At 33.9% G+C, this 20,366-nt stretch overlaps 2 protein-coding genes across 2 annotated transcripts; both read right to left on the reverse strand.

The window, feature by feature from the left end:
- Positions 1–2,643: 2,643 nt before the first annotated feature.
- LOC110792903 (cytochrome P450 76AD1-like) lies at positions 2,644–5,522 on the reverse strand. Its single transcript, XM_021997724.2, has 2 exons — positions 4,512–5,522; positions 2,644–3,443 (listed from the first exon to the last, which is right to left on the reverse strand). The coding sequence occupies exons 1-2, from the start codon at positions 5,397–5,399 to the stop codon at positions 2,832–2,834; spliced, it is 1,500 nt and encodes a 499-aa protein (XP_021853416.2). The 5' UTR covers positions 5,400–5,522; the 3' UTR covers positions 2,644–2,831.
- Positions 5,523–17,584: 12,062 nt separating this feature from the next.
- On the reverse strand, positions 17,585–20,346 carry LOC110792902 (protein transport protein SEC13 homolog B). The gene is made up of 2 exons (XM_021997723.2): positions 20,188–20,346; positions 17,585–18,718 (listed from the first exon to the last, which is right to left on the reverse strand). The coding sequence occupies exon 2, from the start codon at positions 18,690–18,692 to the stop codon at positions 17,784–17,786; it is 909 nt and encodes a 302-aa protein (XP_021853415.1). The 5' UTR covers positions 18,693–18,718; positions 20,188–20,346; the 3' UTR covers positions 17,585–17,783.
- Positions 20,347–20,366: the final 20 nt, after the last annotated feature.

Below are 20,366 nucleotides of genomic sequence, written 5' to 3' on the forward strand. Positions count from 1 at the left end.
TCTATCCCGGTTCCAGGTGATTATGGGATCGATTTCCATCCCCGCTATTGTGACTCATTCGCACCAAAAAAAAAAAAAAAAATTGCTACGCGTATGACTCAAGTCACTCAACACAAACTGATCCTAATTACATACTTCCTCCATTTTTTTATAATTGCACCGTTTTCCTTTTTCGGAAGTTGCATATTAATTGCACCATTTCCTTTTTTGGTAAGTTTATCCACATAAAATGACATTTCTATCCTTATCATCATTTGTTAAATCACATTTGTACTTAGATCACATGGGTATATTTGTCATTTATCACCTTTTAACCCCCATTCTTAAATCTTGTGCCCAATCCAAATGGTGCAATAATAAAAAAAATGGAGGAAGTATAACATACTCCCTATGTTCCTGAATACTTACAATACTTTGACTGATATGCTTGTCAATGCACTAGCTTAACCGTAATTTTACGCAATTATATATTACTAAAAACTTAGAAACATGTATATAATTTATTGTATGATGGTTTTCAACAAAATATACATAGATCCGCCACTGATTTCAAATATGGACATTATTATCCCATGTTGGCATGTATATACCCTTCATTTAGGCCTTTACTTACCTCATCCCTCTTATTTCCTTTTGAGGGCCTAACAAGATAAAAGAGGTTAACGTCACATATAGATGATCGACTATACTTGGCTCATTGTGCTAATTAAAACATGCTTACATCAAAGGGAGGTTTCCGGTTGGGAAATAAGGACAGATTGTAAAATTGTAATAAAGTTTGGATGACATTGGAATTTCGTATAATGACAAAGTAGACCTGATTAATAATAGCCCGGCCCGTTGTCCCAACTTGATCCGGTCTGAAAAAGTGTGGGTCAAAACACGCCCCCGAGACCTGTTAACTTATTTGTGTGTAGGTACATCCGGACAGACTCAGGTACGCTTTGTTTTTTGTACCAAAACCCGAGCTTGGCCTTAAAAAGCCAAAAAAACCATACCAAATTTATGGGTTTGGGCATGTGACGTGTTTTGTGTTAAAGCATGGTGGCACACGAATTTTGACCACCTGTGACAAAGTAATCTAACATACAATCACTACAATAGTTTGTATCTTTAATGACAAACTAATAACGACGCGTCAAAAACCCCGTCGCAAAAACCTTTTGCAGCAGGGATAACAACCAAATAAAGACGGGAACGTACAACCGTCGCAAATGTGTTTTACGACGGGTTAACAACGGGATTTCCATTTATGACGGCCCCTTTTATGACGGGTTCACGACATGAAATCCCGTCATTAATCAACGATTACTGGCCTTTAACGACGAGATTTTTCGTCGTTAATGGTTCAATTTCTTGTAGTGAATAAACCATTAACATGTCTAATTAATTGCTTGGATGCCTAATTGGCTCTGCTCTACAATGAAGCTCAATAAGTTTCTAGATATTGTTTATCTGAAGGAATCAATTACTTTAAGCGGCCCACAGTCCACGCAATTTAGAAGGTGGACCATGGTGCACATAGAGCATGGTGCACCTTAAGAACATTAGTATATAATTAAAAGAACATCTGGTTACGTAAAAAGAACATCGACATATATTTTTTTATTATTTTTAATAAATTGTGATTTTTTATAACAAAAAAGTAAAACATTATATTGCATGTTGTTTAGTCGTAGTGTCATGTTCTTTTGTTTATGCACATGTGTTCTTTTGGTACACATGGTGCACCATGCTCTATGTGCACCATGGTCCATAGTCCACGGATTGCCACAGTCCATTATGATAAAACCCAGTAACCTTTATAAAAAAAACTATTAACACTATGTTGTTTTTTTGGCGAATTTCAAGGTATGCTCATTTATTGCACGTATTACACACAAATCTAAAAAATCATCATCTGACTTAGACATTGGGGGAGCTTTCCCCAAAACACCCCCCGATACCAATTAACTTACACGTGTGTTGGTACATTCGAGCTCAGACACGACTCAACCAAGGTCTTCTCCAAATACAACAAACTAACCTCATCATATCCGAGATTAATTGCTTTATACTTCGTACTCTATATATTTTAAAGAGTACGTAGTATTTTTTTAAGATGAAGAGAACGCGGCTAAAATGGGTCGTAATTATTAAGTACTCTGCATTAAGTACTTATTAATTAATTTGTTTATATTTTTTTAACAGTAGTCAATCATTCCTCATATAAAAATAAGGAAACCATGATTAGGTAACGTGATTTAGAGACAGACAAACTTCTATGAGCAGCCTTTTGTTTAAATTGCACTGCATATCTGTATTTGCAAATTTCGCACATGCTCGGAGGCTCTGATCTGCTTTCATTTTCGATTATATACACTTTTAGCTAAACATTATTACATTACGGAATTATTTAGTTCATAACTTTTGTTAATTAATTACTGAATACTGATTGAAGATCGTAACATATACTCCTATAAGAAGGGTAACAATAAAAAAATTAAAAAAAAAAAAAAAAAAAGGTAACAATAAATAATTAATTAATACTCCCTATTATTTTTATGTATAAGACGTAGTACGTACTCCGTATTTTATTTAATTTTGACGTTTCGTACGTAGTATTTGAAAAATGAATATTTTGATAAACTGGTATTGAATATAAGTGTAAAATTGGCACAAGCTAGAATATTATAACTCACAAAGCCTCAACATTGATGAATATAATAAGGGAGTACAACGTAGTCGCTTACGTACATCACTATCAACTCGTTCCAAAAAAAAAAAAAAAAAAAAGGTATCCTCCGCAATAAAAATTATAAAACAAAACATTATAAAAAAAATACAATTAATTATTTCTTAGGGACAGGAATAACTTGGAGAGGCTTAACCTTCTGTAATGTGATACCAAATTTCTCATCCATGTCCAAATCTTTTGGACTCATGCCATCTTCAAGCTTCCAATCAAAGGAGTGAAGAAAATTACCCATCATTAAGTTCAACATTCTGTAAGCCAAAGTTAATCCGGGACATATCCTTCTTCCAGCCCCAAAGGGCAGGAGCTCAAAATCGCGTCCCTTATAGTCAATATCACAGTCTAAAAACCTCTCAGGCGAAAACACTTCAGAATTCTTCCATACCTTTGGATCACGACCAATTGCCCAAAGATTGACTAAAACTTGTGCATTTTTTGGTACCACATAACCATATAATTCTACATCAACGTCTGCCTTTCGAGGTAATAGAAATACGGTTGGAGGGTGCAAACGTAAAGTTTCCTTGATAATGGCTTGTAAGTAAGGTAGTTTTGGGATATCTGATTCTTGAATTGTTGCACAATTTTTTCCAATGGCTTGTTCAATTTCGTTTTGAACTTTGGTCATCATTTCTGGGTTTCTTACTAGTTCGGCCATTGCCCACTCTAATGTGCTAGCGGTAGTGTCTGTTCCTGCATCAAATATGTCCTACAAAAGCAATAGTAAATTGTTACTCCCTCCGTCCCGGAATACTTAAACCGGTTTGACCGGCACAAAGGTTAATACAAAGTAATTGACTTATTATTCAATTAGATGGTACTTTACGTTTCTTTTTGTTCTTTACGTTTTCCTTTTGGGGTATTTCAAAATGTTATTTACATTTTCTTTTATATTATCACAAAAATGACTTAGTATTCTATCAAAATTTGTGTCCAATTATTATTTTAACCAATTAAATTCATTGGGACATTTAATCTGTCACACTTTTTCATCAGGACATTAAAATTTTCTCATTTTCCAATATCAGAATTTTGATAAAAGTGAAAACATTATAAATAAACGTAATTTATCTTGTTTAAATAAAAAAATCGAGGAATCTCGATGCAAATTAATTAATCGTTAAAACGCGTAAAAAATACCAAACGTAAAGAATAAAAAGAGACGGAGGGAGTAGTTGATAGTGGGGTATTTTTTTTTTAATATAGATAGGGATATGTGTCAACTTTTTAAAGGGGTAAGCGGGTAGAGGTGGGTGCATGGGACCACAAAATGACATGTGAATGGGGTATTTGATATAATATTTATAAAAGTTTACCATTTATAGAAACGGTGCAAATAATCCGAGACGGCTATACAAGAAAAACAGTACAAGTATTTTGGGACGGAGGAAGTAGTTTTTATTATGTAGCAGCTGATAAATAATCATCTTATTGCTAGATTTTACCATTGAATTATTTTAGTTTTTTTTAAAAAAAAATTATGATATTGCTAAAAGTTGGTGAATTACTTACATGATGAGTTGTTGACTGTATCTTTTGATGTCTATTATTGTTAATGACAATTCCAAAACCTTGATCTAAAATTCCATACCAAATCTTTTGTTTATTATTATCCAAGCTACTTAGCTAGTGTCCCTCACCTTTATACACGTCCAAACTCCAAAGTAGTTAAACGATGTTATTAATGTGTGATTATGCTTATGATTAATTGCGAAATGAAAGTGCAAAGCACAATATTAATAATAGTTAATTAATAAATTAAGAAAGAATTACTCACCACAAGAAGATGATTAATTTCTCCCATACTCAACTCATTCTCTTCGTGGAGGTTGAGAAGTGTGTCGAGAATATCATTTGTTTGTTTTGCACCATTTGTTGATCGAATTTTCTGCCTTTTTTGAATAATGTCTTGGAATACAGCAATGAGTTGATCAAAGTAAGCAGCCAAACGACGTCGTATACCAAAGGGATCAACGTAGCCAAGAATAGGGAAATAATCTGCGTAATTTGGTTTGCCAATTTCCTCCATTATATTCCACATGAGTTGCTTAAACTCTTGGGAAGCACTTGACTCATGGCTAGCCAATTCAACTGAGAAAAATGTGTTTGATAGTAAATTCAACGATGTGGTAAATGCGGCCCGCCCGATGTCAACAGGTAGCCCTTTTTTAGAGCGATCTTTTACGTATGTAAGAAGTTGTTCCACCTTGGCTTGTCTATGGGCTTGACTAGCGTCAAGTCGTTGGTTGGAGAGAAGTTGCACGGCGGATATCTTTCTAAGATTCCTCCATTTCGCTGACACTGGCAACCACGATATTGACAGTTTGTCGTGGTCCCCTGCCCTAACAGAATCAGGAATGGTTCGGTTAGCCAGCGCCTGGTCGTTTTTAAGGAACATTTCTTTTGCCACGTCAGCAGAAGACACAACAATAGTTGTGATGCTTCCTAACTTAAGGCTTATTAAAGGCCCGTGAATCTTAGAAAGATTGGCAAATGATCGGTGAGGCTTTTCTCCGAGGTCGAAAATGTTGCCAAAAATCGGCATTCTTTTCGGCCCCGGTGGGAGTTTGCTAGACTTTGATCTAGCTTTGCTAATGAATGATCGAATTACATGAAAGCATACAAATGAAATGGAAAGTATGAATGCTAGTGTTGTGTTTTCCATGGTTGATAAAATGAAGAAGAAATGTAGTCAAAGCTAATTAAGATTAATTAGTCAAGAGTTTGAAGTGAGGTGAGAGAAAATATGGTTTAGAGAAGGTATAGTTGTTGTTGTTGTTGTAATTGTTCGATGTTTGAACCTTCTATTTATACACCTTAATTGAGACTTTTGAGTGAGGCTACAATAAGAAGTCGTTATGAATATTAAAAATATTCGCATTTTTCATTCCCACGTGATATAATTAGTTAAACTAGTTTTTAGGCCTGGATTATGCTTCAGGTTACTACGTTAGTAACATTCACATTTACCAATATTATTTTTTGTTGCAATGATAACGTGATAAATACAATAGCTTAATGGTAAGAGCTTTAGTCTTTAATCTCAATGTCCTGGATTCAAACCTTATGCAAAACATGTTTGACATTTTTTTTAATGTAAATGCAACAAACGACCCATAAAAAGAGCGTCATGTGACACGTATACTTTTTTTAGACGCCTTTTAATATGTAGTATAGATATAACGAGTTAAGTGGTATGCATTAGCAAAAATGATTGTAATAAGTTTCTAGATTTACAGCAAGAAACTTCACGGTTGATTATCAATTAGTGGACCACTTAAGCTCAATAATGTAGCAGTCATCACTAGCTAATTATAAATTACTTATTAATTGAATTGAATAGAATAATGTTAAAGTGTTGTCATATCTTAATTAAATAATTAGCTTTATGGAACGGTGAATGTAGTATGTGGAAACCCGGAAACAGCCGAAGAAATTAAATAAACTAGCTTTTGAGCTCGTTCAAAGAATGGGCGGTTGTATAGTGGTTATTTAGTCTATTTTTTTAAGTTCTAATTTTATTGAGCTTGTGATTTGAACATCTATACATAGTATTTAAAAATTGAAACCATAGGTTAGAATGTTGGAGGAAAGAATGGATGACACGTGTCATCTAATCAAATGTGGTTTTCCTTTTTAAATACTAGGTATAGACTAGGTATAGATTTAGCAATTTAGCCGGTTATTCACCTTTAGGCCCCTTTTGGATTGAGAGTAATGTATTAAGGAGTTAATAAAGTCGAATTCGGAAAAATTAGGAAAAAATATGCATGTTTAATACTAATCGTTATTAATCCAGAATTAACTAGTTAGCATATTAATTAGTCGTTGAACACATAATGTTAAACTCGATCATATGGAGTACGGAGTACGTAATAACTTCTTTTTTTAACAATATGTTCTTTAGTTATGTGCAACATGTTCACGCGACGACATGGAAAATATAGGTTTGGGTTGCACCTGTCACCAATAGATATTCCACTATACAAGTCGAACGGAGGTTCCACGTACTGCACCTTCAAACCAGATAGCCATAAGGGAGTAGCTCCTTAATCTTACTAGGTTATTAAGTACGTGATTAACTTTCTTTATTTTTTATGGATGTGGGACATTCACATTCTAGCAAAATGATGCATGTTTCCTGAGTCAAATCTTAACAAGACATAAAGCCTTCAAAAATCCATGGGCTAGGATAGTACATTTGTACAAGTATATATTTGTATGTGTACTACGTTACGTAGTCCTTCAAACGTGTTGTACTGTTCTACGGTTTGAAAATTAACAGCAAAACTTCAACGAATTTTCTGCCACTCCGTATTCACATGAAATCCTGAATAAAATAGAGTTTGTTTGGTTGACATGAGAATTTATTTATCATATGAAGTTGTAGTTCAAGAGAAATTACTTTCCTTGTTTGTTAAATTTATGATAATTTCCTTAAATTGTTTGATTGACAACATAAATTCCCATGAATGTTGATTGACCAAATGGGCTAGATAATTTATTCCCCATGTTTTGTAGGAATTCTAACTTCCTCCATTATTACCTTTTATATCAACCGAACAACTACTCCCTTTGTCTCTTTATGTTCTTTCATTTTTTATTTTTCACTAGTTTTAACGATTAATTAATGTGCGTTGAAATTCCTCTATTTTTTTATTTAAACAAGAAAAAATACGTTTATTTATAATGTTTTCACTTTTATTAAAATTCTGATATTGTGAATATGAGAGATTTAATGTCCCAATGGAAAAATGTGAGCGATTAAATGACTCAATAAATTTAATTGGTTAAAATAATTATTGGACACATATTTTGATAGAATATTAAGACATTTATGTGATAATATAATAGGAAATGTAAAGAACATTTTGAAACACCCAACAAGAAAAACGTACAGAACAAAAAGAGACGAATAGAGTACCATATATAAATTCCTATGAATTTTCACTTTTCCCATTAATTATTAGTTATCAACCAAACAATTTCTTAGAATAAGCTAGGTCGCCAGCAGCCAGCACTAGCAGGTTGCATTTAAAATATACTTGTATGATCATTCTAACGTTGTACGGAGTACTCCGTACTTGTGTAGCTCCATTATTAAGAAGGGAGGCAGGGTCACAATTTGCAGTGATGCATTAATGGTCGGTTAATATTAATCACACTCGTTGTCGATGTTAATTAGTCGGTCAAATATATGATGCCCAAAAACACTCGAATATGAACATCAGACCTTAGATTATCAGTGGTGATTGAGACTGAATTTGATAAGGAGAATCCGTATTCGATCCTCCGCAATGATAATTGAGAGAGGACTGAAACTTATCCACCTAAACTCAAATCTGGATTATCCCTAAGGATAAACCGAGTGCTAACACCAAAAAAAATATCATATTTTTAATTTGCCTATAAAAATGGGGTCAAGTCATACTCATAGCAGCATAACTCATAAGACATAATTAATGCTATATTATCTGAGCAACGCGTCTCTTGTGTGACCAGCCACACCATCAACTTGATGGTGTGACGCGCGTAGCTAATATGAAGAAAGTTATTGACGGGTGTTACTTGACTTTCTATGCTGGTGTTACTTATACATTATATTTGCTGTTACTTTCTTGTTTTTCTGCAGTTTCTTGAATTTCATGTTAGAGGTTTATTGTATAACGGATGTTACTTGACTTTCTATGCTAGTGTTACTTTATACATTGTTTTCGCTGTTACTTTTCTTGTTTTGTTGCATTTTCTTCAATTCCATGTTAGAGGTTCTTAGTATATACTGATGTTACTTTATTTTCTATGCTGATGTTACTCCCTCCATTCCTTTTTGTTCTTCCCGTTTCTATTTCGGGCGTTCCTATATGTTCTTCCCATTTCCTTTTTTGGACATACCTTTTTACCATAAAATTCCCCACCATCCCTTATTTAATTCATTCACATTTCCCTATTCACCCACCCAACCCCACTTTTATAATTTTTTATTACTTTATTAAAAATATCTTCTCTCTCCTTCATTTCTTTATTACTTTCTTTTACTACTTTATTACTTTCTCTTACATTCAATCATTACTCTTACACCCAATCATTACAAGATTCCATTTTCTTAATTTCCACACCATTTCCCAAACGGGAAAAACATAAAGGAACAGAGGGAGTACTTATTATTCTTTGCTAATATTACTTTATTTTCTAGGCTTTAAACACGTTAGACTTATTTATAAGTGTGAATATGTCACACCATCAGATTGATGGTGTAATTGGTCGCATATAAGACTTGAGGTAATCTGAGTTTAATTAATTAAAGTACGTGGAAAAATATCAAAAGTAAAATAAATATTGGCTTGGCTTCCTATTGAAGGATATAATCGTACAAACTAACAAGTCCATCAATTATCAATAACTTGCGCATGCGCGCATCTCAATTGCTTATTGATAGGGGTACAAACGAGCCGAGTCTAGTCGATTACCACTCTGTTCATGTTTATGTTATTGTTAATTTAAGTTAGTCGAGCTTGAATTCGAACCCGAGCTTTCAACCGATTACCACTCTGTTCAATTCAAGTTCAGTTCATTTAAGAGATTTTAAATTCATGAACGTCTTGTTTATTAATCGAACCGAGTTTAAACACGGGGTTTTTCATAAACAATAATTTTTCTTAAACGAGCTTCAAAAATTTGAAGTAAAAAATATACGTAGTAATTTTTTTTGTAAATAAAAAAGTTATATTGTATATTTAATAATGAACAAAAATAGACGAGCTTCTTCGCGAATATAAATGAACAAGTTCTTATTTGTGGACATAAATGAATGAGTGATTTCTTAACTTAAATGAACGACCATAAGTATGATCATGTTCAAGATTGTTTATTAAACGAGCTTCAAAGTTGTTAGCTCGATTTGCGTATTAAATGAACGAACATGAACGAGATTTAGCCGAGCTCGAGCTCGAGCCCAAATAATTTATTGAGAGTCTCAAATTGTTTATACCTCTAAGTGCACGCTTGGATTGGGTGTAATGGATTATGGGGGTAATAAAAGTCAAACCACCATAATAAAAGGACAATGAAGGTGAATTAAGGTGGTTGCAAGGAGGGTGGTGTGGTGGTATTGTGATGAGAAGTTGTGGTAGTGGTGGTGTTGTGAGGAGAAGGGAGGAAGGGGGGAAGTAATTACCCCCCAAATGAGGGTAATAATCACCTTAGTGGGATGGTGGGTAACTATTCCCCCCATGATGAGGGTATTTGTTCCCCCTTCCCTTTTATTTTCTTTTTGCCAACATTAGCTTGTTCCATTTGCCACCACTTCATCCCCTCATCATCACCTTCAATTACCTTAGTTTGACTTTTAATTACCCCTTTAATACATTACCCTCAATCCAAGCATGCCCTAAAAAGTTTAAAATCGACTGGGACTAAAGATTGTACACTGTCGTTAATCGTTATAAAAAAAGGTTAAGAAACCATTCTAAGGTACTATTTTGGGTGAAATTCGTGATGTAAACTATCTTACATCTAAAAATGTAATATTTGTTACGCTTAACTTGTACCCCCAACTATATACTTTGTTTGATAAACTATAGAGAACAATAATATTGATTGATGATATTATGATTTAATAACTTAATCATAACTTGGTTATATCATTGGTTTATATAGGAAATATAACATAACTCTATTAGATTTAGGACTCTATTAGATTCCTAAACTAACACAACTCTAGCTAGTTTCCTAAATATACTAGAACCCTAGCTAGATATACCATAACTCTAACATTCCCCCACAATCGTAATGGTAGTAACACGAACGGTACGATTGAAGTGTAAAATCATGACGACCGAAACTATCGGTCTGATGTCGAGACAAACAGGAACACTCCTGTTCCTTTGATGCGGTACACTCCGCAATATATGGTGAAGAGATTGGCGATGCTAGGACACGTTGAGCACCAACACAAACGCAGGTACACTCCTGCTTTGGATTCCGCGCAAACCAACGAACATGTACACTCCTTGTCCGATTGAAACTTGCGCACCACATCAACGATTAGTCACACTAGCGCATGTACACTCCTGCACACGCGATTGCAAGTATACTCTTGCACGCGCAAAAAAAAAGCCAACTCTAACAGCAGCAACACCAATCTAGTTTCCTCTCCACTTTATATCTAATGTCAACCAAACATGAATAATTGGCACCCACTATATACCCTTAAAGCACAGGCACGTCAATGAGAAAAGCAAACACCATCAATAAAACTAACCGATCACCCCTTTATTAGGTTCTAGATCACGCTTAATAATATAGGAAAAAATATATTAGAGAGTTAACAAATCCAGCCGGTGGGTTTTTAACTCATACCCACCGACCGGAGAATTTTTGCGGAATCGTAGGATCAATCTAAAATTATGGATAGCTCCGATACCATGTTAAACTAAGGAGGATAATATATATTGGTGGATGATAATATAACTATGCTATTGATGGGTGATATTATGACTTAATGGCTTAATCATAACTTGGTTACATCATTGGTTTAGATAGGAAACATAACATAACTCTATTAGGTTTAAGACTCTATTAGATTCCTAAACTAAAACAACTCTAGCTAGTTTCCTAAATATACTAGAACCCTAGATATACCATAACTCTAACATTATCAACCTGTTAAATTTTATGTTGTTCTTTGCGCTCAAGTATGTTGTTCTTTGCGCCCAAGTCATAACTAGCATCGTCAAAACCAACTTTATGCATCTAATGATAGCTTCTTGTTGGAAACCATGCATAAAGAAAAGAACGTAAAAGTGAAAAGAGGCAAAATGTCCCACGTTGGTAGAACCAACATCTTCCTTTATTTATTTATTTATTTATTGTAGGTTGAGTGTATTACTTGTTTAAGGAAGTGAGAAGAGGGGTATGGTGCACACATACATGAGCGCCTGTCGGTTGAATCGGTTTCGGGATGCGCGAGCGTGGTGTGGGTTGTGGGCCCATATATTCTTTTTGGAAACTAGATGTCTCAAACTCTTTTATTTTCTTTGGGCAATAATCTGGTCTCTAATCAAGTCTTGTGTGTGCACAAAAACCATGATGTCGCGTTAACCCTAAAGTATAACCGCAAGCATTTTAATGCATTGGAGTACGTAGTGTTAAATTATCTTTTTTAGATTAGTAATTCGGCCACAACACGACAATTATTCTATTAGGTTATCGCAACATCAAAACAAGTTGTTCTAATTGTTTAATTTTGTAACACTTCGAAAAGCCTCCATAGCCTATTATTCTATTTTGGTAAAGTGCGTACTGACCAACATATTCTATTTTAGGTCAATGTAATTCCAGAAGAATTATTACTACAAGCAATTGTCCACCGTGGCCAAGACCCAGTCAAAGCCATCGGGGATTTTGTGATTGATTTTGTACCTAATTAATTAATCTATACAAGTCAAGTACTTCGTGTTATTTTATTATTATTATTATTATTATTATTATTATTATTATTATTATTATTATTATTATTATTATGTGTAAAAAATAGACACGTTAAATAAAGGATCCTACTAAATGTACACCCAGTGTACAAGACATCTTATAGTCTTATACACCATATTTTTTTATTGGTTAAAATGACATAGTTATTGTCTTTCATTCTCATTTTTTAGTGTGTTTGATGATGTGTCAATAAATTAATAGTGGTGTACAAGAGAATCTTGTACAATAAGTGTACATGTAGTCTTTTCCCTTAAAAAACACGCATCCAGAATTTAGAGTTTTATTTTTTACGTGGCTAATAATTACGTACGCCACCGTACTCCTATTACTTTTTCACATGGCTAAACGGCAAATAGAGTACAAATGTAATTAAATTACAATTTATGAATACATTAATTTGCATGATCTATATCAAAGATTAATTATACTTACTCATTATTTATTGGGAAGTAAGTTTAGATAATATTAAAATATTAATCTAGAAAAATCTAGATAATATGATTGTAAAAATCCAGTAATAAAATGTATTAATGTAGAACAATTTAGAAATATATGATTGTAATTATAATCTTAGGAAATGTCTAGAATCATCCTAAGAAAAATCTAGATAAATGACAAGTGTAGAAAAATCTAGAAATTAGGATACACCAACTATAAATATGTTGTGAGCCCTAAGTTGAGGGATGAGCTAATCAATGATAACAATGCAATTTCGTTATATTATCAGGTCCATCAAAACTTCCGCGTGTGTCCTCAAATTTCTATCAATTACATTTTACAAATTTAAAATGTTTATGATAAATTAATTATAATTAGGATCGGGGTTATATGGCGCATATGTTTTTTCTTTGAACTAATTACCTCTTTTATGCACCAAAAATAAATAGTTCGAGGGTTACTCGGTTTCAATTTACAAGCAATTAAAAAATAAATTGAAACAAGAGATCGAAATGTAAGTGCAAACACGAGATACATGGGAAAAAACTTAATTTGTGACGCCTGCTATGCGACTATGCATTACGGATCGAGTACATTATTTAATTTCAATGCAAACACAAGAATCACGATACCTAGTAATATGATTGCCTCATTGATTATGACATTTTTTGTTTGTTTAAGAAAAAACATGGTACGAAGACCAATTCTACCGAATTGGCCCTTACGTGAGTAAACTAGTCAACTGTACAAGTGAATTAGACTCTCTAAGAAATGAGGAAAGGTAAGTAAATTGGCGAACACAATAACCGCAACTATCAGAAAACTAACTCATAATCAAAGTCATTAGGTGAGTTTTCTACCCACTATATTTTTACATAGTAAGAACAACTTGCATAAATTGACTAAAATTCGAATTGGAGTTTGAGTGATGTTTGGTTAACATGAAAATCATGGGAAATATGACTTCCTAGTAAGTGAAAAATTGCAATTTTGTTTGGTTAGAAAAAATAAAAGGAAATCACACTTCTTAGGAAGTTTTGCTTCCTACAAAATGGAGGAAGTTGCTTACCTAGCTTCCCCAACTAACTAGGATTTATCACGGAATTTACTTCTGATTTTTAACCAAACAACATCGCCTACTTCATAGAAAATGCTTATATATGGGGAAAACTTCTTCCTAAAAAGATCCACCTCATGTAATCAACCAAACGACATGAAATATAAATTGGATTATTACTTACATATTTAGGCCCTGTTTAGTTCACATTATCTCATGACCTCATTACTTAATTCATATTTAATTAGATCATACCAGGTAAGATTATATAAGTTCAGCTCAGATAGATTTATATCATATCATATCAATAAGGTAAACTAAACGGGGCATTACATGTCAAAATAGGAAGTACTACAATGAGAGGTTGTTGCCAACTAAGGCCCTGTTCTTTTTGGCTTAATTTTAGTTTCAGGACTTATTTGGCAGTTCGGTTCAGTTCAGTTAGTTCAGTTCAGTTCAGGAACATTCAGTTCAGTTCAGTTCAGTTTAGTTCAGTTCAGTTCAGTTCATTTCAGTTCAGGAGCATTCAGTTCAGTTCAGTTCAGTTCAGTTCAGGAGCATTAAGTTCAGTTCAGTTTAATTCAATTCAATTTAACTTAATAATAATAATAATAATATTACTTATTATTTATATTATTATATTACTAATTATTTATATTTATATTTATATTTATATTTATATTATTATATTACTTATTATTATTCTTTATAACTAATTATTTATTAATAATTAATATAATTTATTATTATTTTTATTAATTAGTTACGGATTATTATTTATTAATTATTTAGTTATTAGTTATTAACTATGAATTATTATTATTATTAATATTTATCATTTATTGTAATTATTTAGTAATCAATTACAGATTATTATTATTAATTATTATATAGTTATTTAGTTATTAATTAATAATTATTCTTTAGTTATTAGTTAATATTTTTTATTATTATTTATTATTTATTATTTATTTCGGTAATATATTCTGTTAAGTTAAGTTCAGTTAAGTTCAGTTCAGTTCAGTTCAGGAGCATTCAGTTCAGTTCAGTTCAGGAGCATTCAGTTCAATTCAGTTCAATTCAGTTCAGTTCAACGCTAAAGAACATGGCCTAAGAAATGGAATTTTATGTAATTATATATTGCACTCACGTGGGCTAAGCACTACTCCGCATATCCGCAAGATATTCTTTAGCTAAATATGTTTGTTTAGTTTCTTAATTTAATTAAAAACTATAATTAAAAAATTAGATATTTATGGTATGCAATTAATCTCTAGAATGATTTAGTTTTTGAAAGAAAGTATAAATGAAATAAGGTTTAGGTCTATAACTAGAAAACAGTTCGATTGAGGGAATGCAATTGGTGAGTATTTGTCAATATAATTGTGGTAGAAAAGCCTTTGTCCCATATTACTTTAGTAATTGTTAATACAAAGGTAAACGGAGTTTTACCTTGCTTAAACACTCGTATCACTTTTGCGAACATGAGAATTGTAAATAAATACTACACTAATGTTTGAAGTGTTTCTGTTAAACAGGTTCCTCTACTCCCTCCTCAGTAAAGATGGTTGTGGACCGAGCTTCTGGCTGAGCCTACGGGTCGGGCCCGAGTCAGGCCCACTCAACTTCGTCCGTGTCGGGTCGATCTGAAAAGTTAAAAAAAATGGGTCCAGACCCATGGGTTTTCCTGTCGGGCCAGATCGTGCCGTCGTGCTTAAGTCTAATTTTACTAAATTTAACGTGATTTTTCGTGTCGGGTCTAGTCATGTTTTTTTCCCAAAAAAAGCGGCACAGGCCCGGCCCAAAACTACGTGCTCGTTTCGGGCTATGTTTTTTTCGTGCTCGTTCCGGGTCGGGTTAGACCTCGGGCTAGGCCGGCCCATAGCCATCTATACTCCTCAGGTTTGATTTTATTTTAATTTTAAAACAACATTCCTTAACACGTTACAACTTGTCACGTACATTAAATAAACCGGCCAACATTCTAATATATTCTGATTTGTGGTTCATATTTCCTACAAGGCACACTATCACAAAAGATATGAAATTCCTGCTCTATTGGCATTATTAGAAGCATGATTATTAATTAAAATTCTTATTATGATTAATGATATGATCCGTCAACTCTAATCGAAATCAGTTTAGGTAACAAAATCAGATCGATGAAGATATTATCGTTGATCTTGGGGTTAATACTCAATACACTGTATAGTTGACTAATATAGTGTATAAGCTAATATTATTGTATTTCTTAATAGTTAAGAATAAGGGTCTGTATACGATGGTCTTATGTTCGAATCTCCAGTACCTTTTGTAATTCGTGTTGCCCATTCTGTCTTATTCAAAAACAAACATAAAAAACATTATTTTATTGGGTTGGCTTCGACATTTGTAACAAATAGTAACCTTTTAAATAGAAATTTCATTCAGAGTGACCTTCTTGTAATATTTTTAACCAATTGAAATGTATATACTAATTAATTACTTCGTATTACTTTTTTTAAAAAAAAAATTATCCTCGGATACAACTATACCTCAATGTACATTCTGTATCCGCCACGGTTACTAGCTTTATAAATTTAAATTGTTCATTGTTAAGCCTAGTACAATCGTTCACTATATTACTAAGAGCATGATCAGCCCCAAGTCTTAAGACATGAATTGTGCTGACATGGCATATGATTCATCAGTCTTAAGATCAGACATATAAAAATTATAGCATTGAAGTAGACAAGTCTTATCAAAGTATTAAAGTGAGTCTTGAAAAATTAAGACTCAATTTAAGACTTGGTATGTGAGTTAAATTAAAAAATAAAATGATATTTTACATAAATTTACAAGTCTTAAATGATTTAATGGGTGAAGAGCTAAATTTGATTGAATCTTAAGGAGTCTTAACAATAATTTAATTATTTAATATTAATGAAATGCTGACATGGCAAATGAAGAACTTCTTAAGATAAGACCCCCTTGATCTTGCTCTAATACTCAAAATTCAAAATTTGGGCTGGGCCGGACTTTAACACAAAAACGTGTCCAAACCCATAAATTTAGTGCGGTATTGCAGGCCGAAATGGCTTTTCAGACCGGGTCAAGTTTTGGTCTAAAATGCTCATTTTAGGGTACCCAAACCCGTAGTTTTCGAGCCATATTGGATCGGGCCAGCAGGCCGGGCTATAGCTGATCAGGTCTACTCTAAAACAAAAAATAGATTGTGGTAGCAATGTAAAGGCAAATATACAAATATACAACATGTTCTCCCTTATTACAGGAAGTTGGAACATGACTAATAGTTCACCATTAAACCTACTAGAGAAATCAGATCAGACCAGGCCAAACCATCAATTAGAGAAATCAGACCAGATCAAACAAAGGGAATAGAGCCTAACCCACGCAACAATACTCCACACTACGTATGTTCTGCTGTACTCAATTCTACCTCTTCACCAGATCAAGGTGTGCCATTGAAAAAACATAGGTTTTCGGCGAAGAACTAGCTTTTCCATAAATCCATAACATACGACACTTCAGAAACCTACTCAAAACTTCAATTATTGAACACAACAATCTTTTTATGGAAGCTTTCACAAAACTGGTGCCTGAAATGAAACTGAAACTAGACTCCAATCTAGAAGAAGATTTTGTAAGAAATTCAGAAACTCCCTATAAACTCTTACGAGTAACATACCAAGTACATTTTTCATCTCTGAAGTTTAAGAAGAAAACAATCTTTTGTTTCCACTTCATACCACAGTTTTCTAATGCACATGTGCCTGTATACTGCAGAATTGCAGAACACCTAAATCTACTAATTAAGCTCTTCTACTTCTACTGCAGATAGTGCAGAAGTAGAGTAACAATTGATGTACCATTTGAACCAACTAAAATTAGTAATAATCTAACGAATCCCCATGTTTGTGTTTAAGGAATTGATGCGAACAATATTCTAACAGAACACTATCCTGTAAATCAAAGAGAACAGGGAAAAACAGATAACAAAAAAAACAACTAAAAAACCGCGCAAAGTTACAAGAGAACAAACTAGGAGAGTGTGAGCATACCATCTTAAGAATCAACTGTAGAAACCATTTGCCAAACTCCATCAACAGCTTCATTCCACAATGTAACGCTGTTATTACCATCTGCAACAGCCAATATGTTACCTGTTAAAGACCACGATACCCTCCAAACCGGGGTCCTGAAATCGTTCAAAACCTTTCCTTCCCATTGATCACCATCCCTTGCAACGGTCCACATAATCACCTTCCCATCTTGTGACGCGCTTGCAATGGTGGATTTCGGGAGCCCTAAATTTGGTGCCCAAGCAACATCCCGAACCCAATCAGTATGCATTTGTAGAGCAGGGAAACAATCCATCTTCCAATTCCCGTTATTCAGCTTCCAAATCTTCACTGTATTGTCACAACCTCCCGAACAGAGTTTCTGAACAGGATCATGTACACCAGAAGCTACAAGAGAACCGGGGGAAGTGGCGGGTGCCCACGAAACAGAGGTCACTCCAGCTGGGTGAGCTTGATCTATCTTTGTCGAATCCCAACCATTATCAGACGACCTCATTGAATAAACCATTATATTCCCGTCGGATGATCCACTTGCAAGACAAAGTCCGACCTCGTGAGGGGCCCATGAGATTGAATTAACTGATGATTTGTGATCATCAAAGATTTGGGATTGTGACCATTCATTCTGGTTACCTTCTTTCCAGATTATGACTTTCCCATCATAGGAACATGAAGCTAAGATTGACCCGAACTTGGGATGAGCCCAAGCGACCTGCCAAACCGGGCCTTGGTGACCACTCAGGGTAGCAAGGTCCTGGTGGGAGTTGTTGCTCACTCCAATAATCTTGATTGTGTGGTCAGATGATGCTGTGGCTATACGTTTTCCATAGTAATCCATTTGAAAATCATGGATTGTGTCTTGGTGACCCGTCTCAATCTTCTGTAATCCCATGATTCCTTCTTCACTTTCTTCAGTTTCTGCGAAATTGCAGTGGTCGTGATTCTTATGAATCCGAATTAACATTCGCAAATAAAAACATGAAAGAAGAATTATCACCAACCAATCCCCTATTTGAATCTGAACTATATTGCTCTTAGCAAGAACCCTTTCTAAAAAGTTCAATCAATTTGCAAAGGGTATGAAAATATACGGCAAAAAAGGCTAAATACTGATATTTTTTCCAAGTTTGACAAAATTTCACTTATTTTAATTCTCTTCTCAATCCTTTTTGTTACAATTCCTAACATTCTCTTCCCTCTCTCCTTGAACAAGGTAGACTTCCATCCTTCCCCTGCCCCATTAATCCATTATCATTCTTCATTGAGTTTGTTAGAGTCCAGTCATGGATGTTACTATGTTAGTCATGCTACTATCTTGACAAGTTGCTAACCTATAATCATTTTCCAAGGCTATCTTTCTTTTAAGGAAAATTTGTTAGAAATGACCTTTTATAAGGTCGACTTTGTGAGAAAGGACCTTTTATAAGCAAAGTGGCCAATTGGGACCTTAATGAACTTTATTTTTGTTGACCGAGACCTTAGGTCGGATAATGGACATTGACCACATTTTCCGGCGTTAGACTTCTTCATGTGACCTTAAAAAAAAAACAGAAATCTTAATTTTCAAATTAATTTTCTCCCTTTTTCCCCCCAATTCCATACACCCCTTTTATTATTAACCCCCCCCCCCCCCCCCCCCCCAAAAAATCTAACTCTCTATTGTCTCTGCTTCTGCCCAGCACCACCGCAACACTCACCACCTAGCCCACCCAATCGGTCATCAAAGCCGACTTGGTTACTAAGCGAAGGAAACCAGTATTGAATAGATGTATAATTACTAATAAGCATCCCCTATAAAAATGTGGGCTTTGAGGATGATAAATTGATAATTGATATTTTCCCCAATAAAATTCATAACAAATCTTCTTCACACACCCAATAAAATTGGAATTGCTTCCAAAATTCAACAATTTAAACCTTTAATTTCAGAAATAAATTAAAAAATCAATTCTTTACAGCTTGAATTAAACCACCTAGTAAGATAACACAACATATGAAAATCAAACAAGATATCCCAACGTCAATCACTTCACAAACGATTTTCATGATATGGAAGATAAAAATCATAAGTCTCAGTAATCAGTCAATCTATAATCTGATTGAAATCACAGAAATCAAAATAAGAACGAGATCATAAACCCTAAGTCGAGAATTCAATTGAGGGATTCTACACACAAATCTGTTAAGATCAACCAAACAGAAATCAATTGAATGGACAATGTACAATTAAAGTTAGAAAACATGATATACAAAGAAGAATTACAAATACCGAAAAATTAAGCCCTAATTTACGAGCTGCAATCAACATTAATTGATGAAACAAACAGCGAAACATGGAAAGAAAAAGAGGGAGAAATACAGAAAGGTGATGATGATAGAGAGAAAACCTGGAAAAAAAGCTTCGAAATTTGATCGCCAATGGCTGAATGGCGTTTCGCGACAAAGCAAGCTCTGCTGTAATATTGGATTTGGATTTAGAAGAAAAGAAGAGTCAACTCTTGCGTTTTCTTTTCGTTTTTCAAGTTCTATTTTTACACGTGATACAATGATTTCCTTGTTCCCTATT

Source organism: Spinacia oleracea, chromosome 4 (genome assembly GCF_020520425.1).
Source record: "Spinacia oleracea cultivar Varoflay chromosome 4, BTI_SOV_V1, whole genome shotgun sequence".
Classification (NCBI taxonomy): domain Eukaryota; kingdom Viridiplantae; phylum Streptophyta; class Magnoliopsida; order Caryophyllales; family Amaranthaceae; genus Spinacia; species Spinacia oleracea.